This window comes from Bombus pascuorum, chromosome 6 (genome assembly GCF_905332965.1).
Source record: "Bombus pascuorum chromosome 6, iyBomPasc1.1, whole genome shotgun sequence".
NCBI lineage: Eukaryota > Metazoa > Arthropoda > Insecta > Hymenoptera > Apidae > Bombus > Bombus pascuorum.
In genome coordinates this window covers 6,948,856-6,964,493 of record NC_083493.1, presented here as the reverse complement: position 1 = coordinate 6,964,493, position 15,638 = coordinate 6,948,856, and the positions used below count along the sequence as shown (strand labels likewise).

At 28.7% G+C, this 15,638-nt stretch overlaps 2 protein-coding genes across 4 annotated transcripts; both read right to left on the bottom strand.

Annotated features, from left to right (window-relative positions):
* Positions 1–826: 826 nt before the first annotated feature.
* LOC132908433 (uncharacterized) lies at positions 827–8,030 on the bottom strand. Of its 2 annotated transcripts, XM_060962470.1 has the most exons (11): positions 7,398–8,030; positions 7,127–7,295; positions 6,417–6,687; positions 5,740–5,903; positions 5,411–5,561; positions 4,956–5,126; positions 4,778–4,873; positions 4,508–4,694; positions 3,448–3,773; positions 2,663–2,854; positions 827–2,182 (listed from the first exon to the last, which is right to left on the bottom strand). In XM_060962470.1, exons 2-11 carry the CDS (start codon positions 7,205–7,207, stop codon positions 2,031–2,033), a joined length of 1,791 nt encoding a protein of 596 aa, XP_060818453.1. In that variant the 5' UTR covers positions 7,208–7,295; positions 7,398–8,030; the 3' UTR covers positions 827–2,030. The 2 variants fall into 2 exon arrangements, with proteins under 2 accessions (XP_060818453.1, XP_060818452.1); XM_060962469.1 differs by having other exon boundaries at positions 7,127–8,030.
* An 8-nt stretch (positions 8,031–8,038) lies between these two features.
* Positions 8,039–15,344, bottom strand: LOC132908432 (uncharacterized). 2 transcript variants are annotated; one of them, XM_060962467.1, is made up of 10 exons: positions 13,903–15,344; positions 13,403–13,529; positions 12,355–12,498; positions 12,050–12,177; positions 10,906–11,097; positions 10,571–10,770; positions 10,031–10,180; positions 9,668–9,863; positions 9,213–9,540; positions 8,039–8,725 (listed from the first exon to the last, which is right to left on the bottom strand). In XM_060962467.1, exons 1-10 carry the CDS (start codon positions 14,050–14,052, stop codon positions 8,382–8,384), a joined length of 1,959 nt encoding a protein of 652 aa, XP_060818450.1. In that variant the 5' UTR covers positions 14,053–15,344; the 3' UTR covers positions 8,039–8,381. The 2 variants fall into 2 exon arrangements, with proteins under 2 accessions (XP_060818450.1, XP_060818451.1); XM_060962468.1 differs by having other exon boundaries at positions 13,403–13,485; positions 13,903–14,035.
* Between the last annotated feature and the right edge of the window lie 294 nt (positions 15,345–15,638).

Below are 15,638 nucleotides of genomic sequence, written 5' to 3'. Positions count from 1 at the left end.
TTTATAAGTTAGAAACTCAACTTTATTTTTAATTATTTCAACAAGTTTTTCTCTGGATATATAACTAAATATACGTTTTCTTATACCTTCACTTTCGATGATTTTGCACACTTGGAAGCCACCCAAAAAGAGCTATTTGTATTCAGATACTACAGCGATGCACTCTCATACGTATTCCGCGTACTGTGTGTTTGACAATGTTTAAGACTTTCTCGATTATATGGTGAAAGGAGACCGTATTCCGGTTCACGTTGTTTCATCAATTGAAAAGTGCGACCATTTTATCATGATTTCGTGACTGAAATTTACGATGATACTCTCTAATTTTATTGTGCTTTAAACTTTTACTGAACGATACAAGAATTATATCAGAAATTGGTTTAAAGCTGACTAGAAAGTTCTAAGAATGAATACTTGAAAAAAAGAGACACATTTGTATAAAATTTATCTTGGATTCGTAAATGCATATTGAAATAATAATTGAAAAAATATTGACTGAATATATTCAAAGAAAAATTTAATTTTTTACTAACTTACTTCTATCTATTGCAATAATCTTAAAGAAATATTTTCTTATAATCTGGAACATTAATAAACAAACGAATGCTTCTATTAAATATAATAAATAAGATATATAAAATACTTTTTTCAAAGTACCAAATTATTTGTAAATTATAGACCTAAATTATATATAAGTTATAGATGTGTATATACATTATATATACGTGCAAATATTATATACACACGTGTAGAAAAATAGCAAAATATAAAATGACGAGGCGTATGTATATTTCCTACGATGGAAATTAATTATTTCAAAATAGGGTTTTTACAAAAAAATGTTTATTCACTTAACTTACTCAAGCATACATATATACATATGTACAATTACATTTGTACCGAACCAGTTAGAAATTCCTGGCACTATCATGTTTATTTTTGAATATTTACATTAATCCATGTAATCGGCCCTTTTTAAAATATGCAAAACGTTTAATCCTTTGTGTTATGCCTTTAACAGCGTGTGAGAACTTTTACCGGAAGATTCTGAGAAAAAAGAATCTATTGTCGTTGTGCGGAAGATCGTGATTGTTAAAAGACCTGAGTTGCGGTAACGAAACACTTCACATCATTAAGTCTGTTCTGTGGCAAACAACATTGAATAAGCACACGACCTTAATTAAACTTGAGATGATATAGCAGTTGCTGTGATCCGTATAGAAAGTGCTGTACAAACTTTTCTTTAATAAACACTATACGTAAGTATAATCGTTAATACTTTAAATGTTGCATCAAGTATTATTTTTAAATACATATAGTAATGTTTAAAATTATTTAACAAATTTTAATTATTCTATTGGATAGTTCGAAAAGTTCGTAACAAATTTTTTAAGAAATTACCTATGAACTTATTAAATAATTTCGTGATTGTCTTATTAAAATATTCTTTTACCTTTTTCAGCGATAAATTGTTCAAAGCCGTTTTGCAGGCATCTAAGGCGTGTTATAATGTATTTTTGTCATTCAGAATATTTTGTAAAAATTTAGTTAAAACGAAGAATGGATGATTAAGTGCATATCCAATGTACAGATGCATGGACGTCCAGTACCAGTTCGGAAAAATAAAATCTCTTTTGTCAATTATTTCTGTATATACAGCGCGCGAAAAGTAATCAAACTGAATCTCTATTGATATATGTCAATAACATTTCATGAGTTATCTTAATGAATACATTAAATTATAGCCTAACGTCTTTGTTGGCAAACTTTAGTAAATATTTAATCTTCTTATCCTATGGAAATATTTTATCGACTTCGTTTTTTCAGTGGAGAAACGTTATACGTAACATCGAACGTTGCTCAAAATTTGGAGAAATCACAACTACAGTGCGCGTTATACATACCAATGGCAGCTCGTGATAAAAATGCTCTGTCTCGTATACAGTGATATACATTGATTCAAGTTTAAGCAGTTAAAAAAATTATTTTTAGTTACGAATAAGTGTATAGAGTATAGAGTCTTCAACAATTCAAGGAGAGTCTCGCTGCTCTTTTCGTTTCTGCATTTTCTTCTTTCGGATGATTAACATTTCCACTGTCCATATTGTGACTGTTAGAGCCGTAACACAATTTATCACAATTATGCAAGGTGTAAAACTTCCAAAATTATCACGCATTATACCTACAATAATTATAGACAGAAAAAATGAAATATGTATCTTTAGCATAATTCCTGAAAATTATTAAATGTATTCCGTATTCCTTGTTTTTCGTATATAACACGTGTAAAAAATATATTTTTTTAAGGAAAATAGAAAAAGGTTTGACCGAATTTAATTCTCCGACGATAATACTTGCCGTTATTAATTCCATGTGTAAGATTTCTAAAAACTATTTGCAAGAATTATTGAAACCCAATGAATTAACAATTATGTGTTAGATACTACAATGGGCACTTTATAGTACATGGAAAAAGTTCACATTAAACTAAATAGGAAATTTCAAGCAGTCTATTCAAAGTATCAATCTGATTTGTAGAATCATTCAGTTAAATTATAAACGTAATTGTGGCAAGAAATGTAATAATACTACTAATAGTACACATAATAATAATACATATAAATATACAAATATACTTGATGTATTATAGTTTCGTACATACCAAGCATAGGACCGGCACATAAAAGAATTGCTCCATTTACAATCATTTGGATTCCCGATGCGTTAGGTAATTTATCTATTGGCACGTAACAAGGTATTACTAAACTCATGTATATTGAACGTATCCCTTTAGCAGCTCCCAATCCAACAGCGACGATTATCAATGAAATAAATCCATTGACGAATAATAAAGCTGTAATGAGATTAAACAAAATCATGTTACGAAGAGATATTCTATGCTAAAGTAGTAAGTTTGAACATATGTTTTAAATCTTCAATAATTTATCGTAGCCAAAAATGTCCTTTCACGTGCCCCATAGGCAAACTAGCTCGTTTCTATTCAAACTTATCTTTCTTACTCTACTAGATTCGAAAAATTTGAAAGATTACTATTAAGTCAAATTCTAAATTAAATGAAAAATTTGTCTATAAATGTTGGTCTACTTCCAATAAAAGTAAAAGATTCAGAGGAAAAAATTCAAGGTTGAAGCACTTAGATCATCAACGACCCAGTTTACCTATGTAGACTTACATCCGTGGGCAAGCTGGGTCGTTTATACCTACGACTTGGTTTTAAAAAAATCTGTAGATATTCTGAGATATTTTTATCAAAGAATTCTTATCAACGCCTCTATGAATATTTATGAAAAATCGGTGAATTAATACCTTTTTTTTTTTTTTGATGAGGCAAGTGCTTATGAAACATTATTTTATTTTTAGTTGGTTAATTTAGAAATTAATGTTCTTTTATTAAATATGTGATAAACTATACGATAGGATGCTTACTTGATCGACTGATAATTAAGAGGCATAAGCTTCCTAGATACATTATTCTTGGTGGTTGGTGAAGCCACTCTCCGATAAAAGGAGCAAGAATTCTGAACATCAAATCTACACTGGCAATAACACTCATTACAGTCGCTATTTGATTGTTTGATATCTTCATATCCGACAGGAAAAAGGGTGTTAATTGAGAGAAATTAATTTCAGCAAAAATAGCTATGGACATTCCTAACATTATATTTACATAGATTGGATCTCGCAATAAATCCAGATCAAAATACTCTGATATCGTCTTGAATATTCGTGTTATGGTCGATTTCTTTTCAGACCTAAAATTCATTAAATCTGATATTAAATACAGTTAAGATATAATATTTTTATTTTTTACTCCCCATTCTTTGAATTCAGTATATCACTGTCTGTTATCATCCTTCAGAATTTAAGGGATTTATTAAAGCTGTTTACAGCAATCGATTTGAACACTCATCCACGAGACTTCTTAAGATCCACAAAATGAGAAATTCGTATCAAATATTCTTTACAATTCTTTTGAAAAGAATACGTATATCCTTGAAAAAATCAAGTATTTAAAACAAATATTTATTTTTCAAAGTACACTTCTCTGTATTTCGAATCGACATTTATTATCACACTAAGAGTCGTACAGAGCGTTGAGAAAAAATAGGAAAATATTTTTAACGAATGATTGTACATAACAAAGTAAACCAAAAGGCAATAATGATCAAATTATAATTAAGGTTCTCCTTTTTCAATTATATATATATTTAAAAACTTGGCCAAAAACTACCATATCAATCAATAATTTCGCAATCAAGCGTTAAAGAAGCAGTTTTACGTTAACATAATATCCGATATACGCTTAGTTTCAACAAGAAGACAGTAATATATTATTCGTGGTATGACGAGTTTTCTGAGATTCACACTAGACATGCACACGCACAGACATACATATACTTTATATTATTAATTTCAGTAAAACGTTTGTGTCCAAATAAATCTCATTCTCTTTAAATTTCATGTTAATCCGAATGTGTATACATACTTTCCATTGCTGTCAATATTTGCGCTTGACACTGTGTTTGCATGATTTTTTGTTAATAATGTATCATTTTCCGTCGTACTTTTATAATTATTCGTTTCAAGTTCATCTATGCTACTGCACTTAGTTAAAGGTTTCTCCTCAAAAATTTCTATACTGCTGCCGAGATTGATTGTTTCAGTGCTTTTTACTAAAATAAGAACGTATGTATTTCCAATTATTTGTTTCTTTATATTTTAACTAGTTTTGTTTAAAAAAAATTAATACACTTACACCGACGATTACAATGCTGAACTTTTCGTCGCTCCTTTCCCGTTTGACCATTTTCGGTAATTACGTACATATCAACTTCCTTTTCTCCTAACGAAGCTGCGTTAACATTTCTTTTAATTATTATCATTCATATAATTAAGGTGCAATAGCCTGGATATATCATAAATCAATCGCTTACTACTTAAGGTTTCAGACATCTGCCGAGCATAGGGTATATCGAATCCATATATACTTCCAATTTCTGCATCGTGATCGATATTTGAAAGAGTCGTTTTTCTTTGTACAATAGCTAAGTCTAATATTGAACTTTTAAAACTTTCTTCGTCTTGGAAAATACTGCGCTTCCGTTCTAAAACAAATTTCATTTTAATCTAGAATTTTTTAAAATTTTGTTAATCTTACCGACTTTGAAAATAATTATAAACGGAAAGCTAATTAACAGTCCATTATTGTTTTTATGATTAACCGTATAATTAATTTTGAAATAATTAGAAAAGATGAATTTCAAATAATTATAATATAAATTAGAATATAAATTTTGCATAATAATCTCAATTAAATAAATACCGAATGATAGCAAAATTAAATAAAAAAAAGTTTGTTTCTGTTCCTACTCCTTGAAGAAATGTTTACCTCTGATTGTATTTTCATTCTCATTCTTCGACGATTCACCGTTCACACTTTCTGATTTAGTAGCATTTTTCGTATGCCATTTGAGTGGATGAAGTAACGAGCTACCTACTAATGAGTGCAAAGTGAACGCTCCATATAACAATATCGTACCCTAGTAATATAAAATTGAAAAATGTAAAAATTCTAAATATAGGATTAATTAAACGTTTCTATTTGAGAAATATTTTCTACGAATTTCATTACACAATGTGTAAATATATGTAGCCAAATATATATGGTAGAATTAAAATATAATTTCCTTTAATAATATACAATGTGTTTAAAAATACCTGAGATCCATAATATGAAATTAATAAAGTGGTCACTTGAGGTACAATTATAGGGCCAACTCCAATAAGTGTCATTGCTAAAGATATAGCGCGTCCCCTTTTTGTTGTAAAGTAAGAGTTTAACGCATATGAGAAAGCAGACGATGTCATCGACGTACCTAATGCTGTGTAGAAAAAATACTGTTTAGAATTAAAACACAAGTAACGTTTATATTTAAATATAATATTTTCCATTTGGCATGGATATAAGTAGTTAATGCTTGCTTACGTAGATAGCAAGAGCGTCATAAAACAAAGAGTTGACATATTCATAAGATTATGTAATGATCGTTACTCATGCTTTCTTGGAACAATGGAACAAACTATTCTTAAATTAATTTAAAAATAGGAAGCAGGGTCTTCCTCTTTGCAGAAAGGCTGCAACCGTATTCTATTTACTACGCGAAGAAAACCCAATACACTACATTAAACGAAACGATAGAAAAGAATTTTATAGCTAGTTTTTTTAAAATTAATTTTTACATTGTTTTCTATTTGTAAAAGTAATGAAAATATTCAAGTGCACAAGATAAAGAAAACACCCTGTATATATGGTAATTTTCTTATTATTTATTTATATTATTTAGATATTCGAATAATTGCCTTTTATAATAGTATACAATGGAAATTTCACTTACATGCGAATATACCATAGAAGATCATTAAACAGGTAAAAGATTTGGCAAATGCTGTTATAATTACTCCACTGCTGAATATTATACTACCGATCATAGCCATTTTCCTATATCCAAAAAGTCGTAGAAGCGGACCGTTTATCAATCCAAGGAGCATGCCGAAAGCTAAATTTGTATTAATAATGATCGTTCCTTCCGTCGCAGTGAACCCAAAACGAGGGAAAATATCTTTAAATATTAATCCAAAACCTTGCATAATCGATACCATACATATCTATATATAAGAAAAATTCAATACTATTAGTAATCGCAAAAAAATTCATTAATATACATAAAAGTAAATCTTCAAGTATGAACTCAACTAAATGATAAAGCCTTTGTTTCGATTAATAAAAAGATAGAAATTACCCTAATATAAACATTATTATTATTTTACAAACAATAGAGTACAGAAGCCACTTGAAAGAAATCATAAATTCTTTCTTATGATGAAATAACGATATGAAGTTATCATGCTACGGGTGAGGAGATATTTCAATTCTAAGTAATGGATGGAAATTTATTCTAATTAAAGAAGTGACATGAGAACATTTTATTAGAAAAAACTAATACTTAGGCTTAATAACGACATCCTGAATTTTGTTAACTGTACTATTTGAATGATGTAGTAAAATATAACAGGTGCTATAAATTTATTATTACGTTTAACGTACCCCGTTCAATGAATATGCCAGGACAATCATCCAACCCCAACTTCCATCTGGAGGTAATTTAGCAGTATCTGATACGCTCATTTTATTTTTTTTCTTTTTCTTTATTTTTGTTCAAATTGTATCACACCATAATAAAATATTATTGCAGTGGCTTCTTTATTTATATCATCTTCGTTCACAGAGCATTAACAATAAAAATATATTTTCTTTTAAATAATCTTCTTTACAATTACTCGGTTAACATCTCATGTATATTTAAAAGTTATATTACCTAATGTTGCGTTTCATATGGTTATAGCATTTACACTTAAACAAGATTAATTTCTAATAACACTGATAGTAATAACAATTTAAAAATTAACACAACAAATTAATTCCTAATAACAAATAACAGTGTTATAGCGTAAAAGGTTTCACTTATTTTTTAGTGAACACATCTTGCCATTTTTTTCAACATAAGAAACATGAGTCACACTCACACAATTTCATAACAATGCACTTAAAAGAAACTAAGACAATTTTGTTTAAATAGAGTAATTACAATAAACGACGTTAATATCAGTCTTACATTCCTAACATGGCAGGTACTGAGAGAAGTTTTCGTACAAAGTGAATTCTACCGTGTAAACGATAAAGTCAAGTACGTACCGCTGATTAATCTAATCTTTATCTTTAGAATGCTTTGTCATTGCATATCGCGTAAACTGAAAATATTTCATTATTAATACGAAATCATATATTGTCGTGTTGTCCTAATTTTTATATTTACGTCATTTGGCACTTCATGTGTATATAAATATCATCCGCTTACATTTTACGATTTACGTTACAACAATGAATTAAAATTGCTCATAATAATACGAAAGGATAGATAATCAGTAGTATTCATATCTTCTTCTTATCTCAGAAATACATTGTTAATTATTTGTTATCTGTTAATACATATGTATATAATCATACACCATTTTTTGTTATAAATAAATACAAAATACGTGCTTGTTTATTTGTCGTTGTAAAGATTCCATATCATAGAAAAACACGTTGATTGTCGAGGAAGTTCAGTTCCAGTGATCTAAATGAGACTGAACTAACAAACGGATTATTTTCTACTAATTCATAAGTTTGTTTTAAATAATGAACATTTCCATATTCAGAAAAAAGGGAAACAAGACGTTCTATTCATTCTACGTCAACGAAAAAGAAGAAGAACAATACTCGGTGTTCGAATAGCATGAATCGTTAGCGTGTTAAATGTTTAATTTATTTGATGCCTTTCTTCTTCTGCTCTCGTTGACTTTCGTTCCGTAAAGTAGATTTCTAACCACCACGAAATTGCAGTCAAGTACGTAAAAATGTTCAAAACATGAAGCATAATTGCGTAATTTGAAGTTACGTCTCTAATCCAACCAACTATTGGTCCTAAGGTCAATGAAACAATACCACTAGTTAAAAGTTGTATACCAGTCGCAGCCGGAAGCCTCGACAGAGGAACGTGATTAGGGATTGCAAGGGCCATAAAGATTGTTCTCAAAGCTTTTCCAACACCAATTAGAACCACAACTGCCAAGGTAACTCCAAAATTTTGAACGTGTGCTAAAACTGAAAGAAGTTGACAGACATATACAAATTGTATGTTCTTTATATGATGCTTCTTACGATCTATATCTATGAAATTAAATATATCATTTACATATACGTATAATAGTATATATATTATAGAAATGAACTAAAAAACATCATAGAAATACGATAAATCTTGTCATTCTATTTCTATAGTTTGATCCGATAAAGATGAGAAATTTAATTAGTTCTTCTTAAGTACATATTACGTAGTTCTAATGGGAATTATGTAAGTAGGCAGAAAGATAATTCATAATGCTTAGTATTATACAAAACGGTTAATGATTTCAAATACAAGAATTCATATATTAACGAGATAGTACTAATTACGTATAAAATATTATTAATCAAAATAATCGAAAGACAAGAGATGTCGTTTTATATACCATATTGAAAAACTAAAGGTCAAAGTGAATATATACTGAAATTACTAAATTTCAATCAAATGACTGTATTGATTCCTTACCAATACGACCTGCCGCCATTCCACAAACACCGACTAGAAAGAAAGTCCTATTTTGCCACCCGATAAAGTCGGCAATAAAAGGAATTGTCAATCTAGTGACCACGTCGAAACTAGCAAGAATTGACATTGCAGTCGCAATTTCAATTTTTGAGAATCCACGTTCGCCCAATATGAACGGTGTCAAGAGCGAAAAATTTAATTCTGCGAAATGAGCGAAGGTAATACCCAACATTATATTTACGTAAATAAAATCACGAAGAAGATCTAAGTCGAAAAAGATTATCAGTGCTTCCAAGAACGTTTTCTTTGTCGTCTCCTCGACACATTCCTAAAATTAATATATTTTTCTATGTTACTAGCTATCTATCTTTTTATTTTTAAATTTTCTTATCTCTTCATTCTTTCTCTTTTTCTTTACTTTTCTTTTACACTTTTAAGACTCTAATCAAACTTACTTTTTTCAAGAATTGATCATTTTCAAATTCTTCGAGTATTATTGTATTTTGCTGCAATTTATGCTGACAATTTGGATCTTTGCAATCTTCAAGATACGCACCATGTTCACAAGATTCGCTAACGATAATTAATGGAGCGATGGATGATTGATAACTTAAACGTCTTCTTCGACTTTTTTCTGTCTCACTGTTTGGTCTGTAAATAGTTCTAACGTAATAATTCTAACGTAAAATAAATAATTTAGAATTAGCAATAGCAAAAAGCTGATTTATTTACCATCGAAGATTAAAGTATTGGAAGATCAAAATATTTAACATCAATGTCAGATTTGACAGCGAAATATCCATATTGTATATATTTACCTATTAAGATTTTTAAACGACGGTTTTTTATTAAGGCTGGATTGTCTACTTAAATTTATCGATGGTGTTGGGCTTGGACTCAATGAAAGGCTTTCCTTTCTCGATGATTTAGACGTCATCGACGTAGTTGAAGTATTTTTTCTAGAGAACCTGTGTATATTTCATTTCCTATATTTTAAATTGCTACACATAAAGAAAGCTTTTAGATCTTAAATTTATTGCACGTAAAGACGACGTGCATGCAAATCATGTTATTTAAGAAATATTACTTAGTGGAGTAGATTAGCTAGTTTACTACCTGCGGATAATGCGTTTTGCTTAATAATTGAAATATAAATTTATGAAGTTCGAACTGTAACATTACGCTTCAAAAGAAACGATTATTTATAAAGAATCATTATCGTTGAACTAGTTTGTCATTTTTTCTACTGTTATTTTTCTATTATTTCTTATCACTTTCTACATTGTACACTTCCAGTGACAAAACGAATCACTATGAATCTCAGTTTTTACTGTTATTCCATACATTTTCACACCTACCATCCATCATTGGCTCGGGACATCATTGGTGTTCCAGGACCTATGACGTCTATACCAGAAGCACCGTATTCTTCATCGTCATAATACAAATATTGGCTTCCAAACTTTCCTTTCACAAGATTCGAAATACTATAATTACTTTGTGTATCCTTGGCAACATTTTCCAACGATCTACTTTGAGAAGTAACATTCATTGTTGTCTACAAAAGATATAACTACTTTTTAATACAAGTTTTAAACGTTGATAAGAACCATCTCTTAACATTGTAATTGTTTCTTATATTATTTATATATGTTATTAAATGATTCTTATGATAGTTATTTTTACGCTATACCTCATCGGTCATTGGCAATTCTTCGGCATTCACGTTTTTGCTATTCAGAGATTTTTCTATATCTTGTCTCTTTTTAACATGCCAAGAAACAGGTTGCAACAGAAGAGCACAAACTACAGCGTTAAATGCAAAACCGCCTAAAATAAGTATAGTACCTTCCATACCATATATTGGCGTCAGCAATGTAATTATCTAGAAATTAATATAATTATTACTATACTGTATCAATTATAACTTAGCTCTTGTATTAAGAAAGAGCTAAGTAATATAGTATAACACATATAAATAGGAATATAATATAGTAACTAAGAGTTCAATGTAGGAATATAACTAGGAATAAGAGTGCAGCAACCTCTTTGTAACTGACTATGGGTCTACTGTACAAATAGATTATTACATTATTGTATTATTATTATAACTTAGCTTTCGGAGCTAAAAGAAATAAGCAACATTTAATATAAACTCATCTTTTCTGTGGAAAAAATCTGCTAGAATTAAAACAGTATGTACAGCTGCCCATGTTTTCTTTTTAAAAATAATTTCATGATAAACTTTTTTATTTCGTTAATACAACATAGCTCTATTTAAATATTTGTTATATCATTGTACTCGTATATCGACATTTTTTAAAACTATATTTTTCCTCATAAATTACTTTTATAGATTTATAGATCATACTTGCAGGTGTGATATCTCAAGTTCTTAAAATGCTTTCTTAAACTTTAATGCAACCATAAGAAAACGTCGCAACGTTTAATCTCGGTATCTTGTTAATCAAGAACACAAAGCTCCGTACATTTATGGCTTATGACTAACAAGTAACAATCGTGTATGTAAAGTCAGTCCTTGAACAACGTAAACGTTGCTCTACATTGTTTTGTCGACTATTCTTTTATATTGTAAGGAAATATTCAATTTCGTCATACTTCAGAAAAGAGTGGTCTATTCCACTATATTAATCTAATTGTCTAGAATCAATAATTTAGGAATTATTTTATGTGGCACTAATTTTTTATAAAATTAAAAAGTTGTTACACAATTGAAAATTGCAAGGAAATATTTAAGTATAATCTACCTGACTTTTCTTTATTTATTGTACATTCAAAAGTTATTACTTTCTTTCGTATAAATTATACTTACTTACTTGCGGCATTACTATTGGTCCTATGCCAGTACAGGTCCAGCTAAGGCTAATAGCAGTTCTTCTTTTCTTTTTGAAGTAAGCATTTAAAACTAAAGTATTTGATGACATCGTTATACCGAGTCCAGCAGCTGAAATCAGCAACTCAAACCTTAAACATCTGTATTTTAATACTTTTTTTTTTTAATAAACTTATAAATAGAGTATCATCGAAATTTGCGCGATGAATATTTTATCATGTCGTTCTTTATATTTCGCTGTTAACATTACCCAAATTTATCTATCTTGTATTATCACCTTTAACCTACCGTATAAAATAGAAAAGAAAATTATAGCTCCGATAAAACTTCTTGTCATTGACAATGCTGTCATCGATACAGCGCAAATTAGAGAGCCTGCGATAGCTATTTGCCTATAACTGTATTTTTTAAACAGGGGACCATTAGCTAAACCTATAATGTAAAACATCTTTATTAAAATTTTTTAGATAAATTCGTTAATTTATCGCTATTTATAATCATGGGGATATGGTACAAGAATAACAAATAATAGTAATAATGATATTAACACTAACTTTACCAAATGACTTTTGTCAAATGACCAGTTTCAAAACTTAATTTAAAATTGTACATTCGTTGTTATTTCTTTTATTCATCTAACTTTATGTAAATTCTTGTATTACCTGATTAATCAATTTCCTAATTTTTGTTAATATAAGAATTTCCGTTAAGTTAGATGAACAAAAGAAATGACAACGAATGTACAATTTTAAATTAAATTTTGAAACCGGTTGTTTGATCAGGCGTGTCAGTGTTAAGAAATAATATAATAAAATATAAATATCATATAACGTAAACAGCGTGCTAACGTAAATAAATTACGCTCAACGTATCTTATAGATTAAAGTTTCTTTTCGCTACTTGAAAAACATGTTTAAATTATTGCAACTACTTAGGCTTTTCCATTTTAAATTCTTCTCAAGATCTATGACTACAATTGTTTGTCAGCAAGAACATTCGTTGCATTTAATTAAGTTCGATAGATTTGTGGGATATTCGTTCGTAATGTTACATAACTACCATTGGCAGCATGAAATGATAGGTAGTGACTGCACCTAGCGATATGTTATAAGATAATGGAAAAGCACAAAATCCCCATTCGGTGTTAAGATAAAATCATGCTTATTTTTATCAATACTACTGTTACGCACAGTAACGCACTGTTTCGTAAGCTGATAGAGTTTTATATCGTCATGTTTAGCGGAAAGGTAATTAATGATGAAATGTAGTTAAAAAAATTATGAAGCATGTAAACGAAAAATCAGTACGGAAGACGAATAATTGGAAAACAACTTACCAGTGCAAGAATTTACTGCAAAATTTATATTTATTATAGTCGTTGTTTGTGACGAATTGATTCCCAGTTCTGCAAATCTGTCTCTAAATATTAATCCGAAAGATTGCAATATTGTTAATATACAAAGCTGTAAAAATTCCATTCATAATTGATTATACTTTAGTAAGCGTAGATTTCCAATCTAAAATATTTCTTTATGCGAGAATGAAAATTTAACGATGATTTCACACTATTAATAAGATAAAGTCTAAATTGTAGAATATAATAAAAATGACAAATTTCGTAATTAAATTAAACATTACATATTTCTGATTTATATTTAAAATAAATCATTATAGTATAAACAATAAGCTTTATGTAGGAAAAAATCTTTTAGATTTTATGCATCTTTGTTACATTAGATCATAAATTATATAAAATTTTTAACGTTGATTCAACGTTTTATCATAAAATTGTTATTATATTATAGATACTAAAAATTGAGAATAACCATAACTTACATTAGAAAATCCAGCTGCTACTACTATAACCCATCCCCAACCACCATCAGGTGGATCAAAATTTTCATCGGAATTATGTACATTTTCTGTTTCTTTCTTTGGCATATTTTCATTTTCACTAAATAACTCTTCGTCTTTTTTAGTAGACATGATTACATGACTGAATTCCACAAGATTTATACGGAAATTTGTGCATCTATTAGTTTTGTCTATATTAATCTCTTAAAAATAATGAACTAGTACCTGAAAATATTAAGAAGCATTACACGTTTTGTTCTATTAAAGTTGCGATACGATCATTATTAAACGTATAAGACATTTTAAATTAACACTAACAGTAACTACCAAACTCTGTATTATTAAATATTTATTGATTAAAACAAGTATGTTTCGTACACATTTATGGATCAAAAGTTCTTTTGCTTTATTCTACTAAACGCAGCAATTTTTTTTTTACTTATGCGATATATGTATGCAATGCTATGCTCCAATTTAATGTTTCGAATTATACAGTTGGAACACGTTTATATCATACGTTTATAATATCTTGAAATTTCATTATAATGAAAGAATTGAAGAAATTGAATAATCTTTGGATTATTAAATGTATTATACATTATTAAAAATATACGAGCATAGCAATACAAAAACATTTTCTTTCCACTATTAAACTTCCACTTAATAAATTTTTACTTTTAGAATTGAACACTATATTAGCACATTCAACGACTCAACTCAAATCAACTTATCTAGATTATAGTATATTTCGCTATGTTAAAACGAAGTTCTTAATGCATGTAAAAAATTCATAGAAACTTGAAAAACAATGATAATTCTCGATGGATGGTCTGCGCATTCGAAGCATGAAATGTTAAACTAACGTGTCCACAGTTGCAATTCAAGGTGTGTATTACATCTCGAAAACACATTGACTCATGCTTGATGATGACTGAGATTAACATTTGGCAACATTTCTTAGCTTCGGATTGTGCATCTTGGACGTTATGTTATTCAATGACTGCGTCAGAGCTAAATATTATCTGCTTTACATATATGATTAGCTATGATTAGCCCACCAAGCATAAATTTATTGTTTGCAAAAGAATCTCATGTTGTACTAGAGATTCGTTTGAACAAAAAGAGCGATAACAATGTTGCATTGTAATGCAACGATGCTTATCAATTTATACTTGAGCTTTATTTACTGATTCTATGCTGAAAGCTATTATTTTTCATATTTTATTTAAAATATGTATATTATTTGCAATATTTTAATACATTACAATTGTATGTGGAGTGCTTTAAAAAACGTTACTAAAGATTCTGTAATGTTTAATAGCACATATTTGCTATACCGAATATACATGAAACTGTATAAGTACAAAACGTTCAGTTTGTGCTGTAAAATTATTGTGTCATATAAAATGATTATCAACTATATGCCGATAGTGCAATAATGTTTAAATAGATAGTACTTACGTATTCGTATATATAATATGTATGCAGCACGTATGAACGTATATATGTATACATATACATATACATATACATATACATATATATATATATATATATATATATATATATTATTATATGCTTATCAATTTATACTTGAGCTTTATTTACTGATTCTATGCTGAAAGCTATTATTTTTCATATTTTATTTAAAATATGTATATTATTTGCAATATTTTAATACATTACAATTGTATGTGGAGTGCTTTAAAAAACGTTAC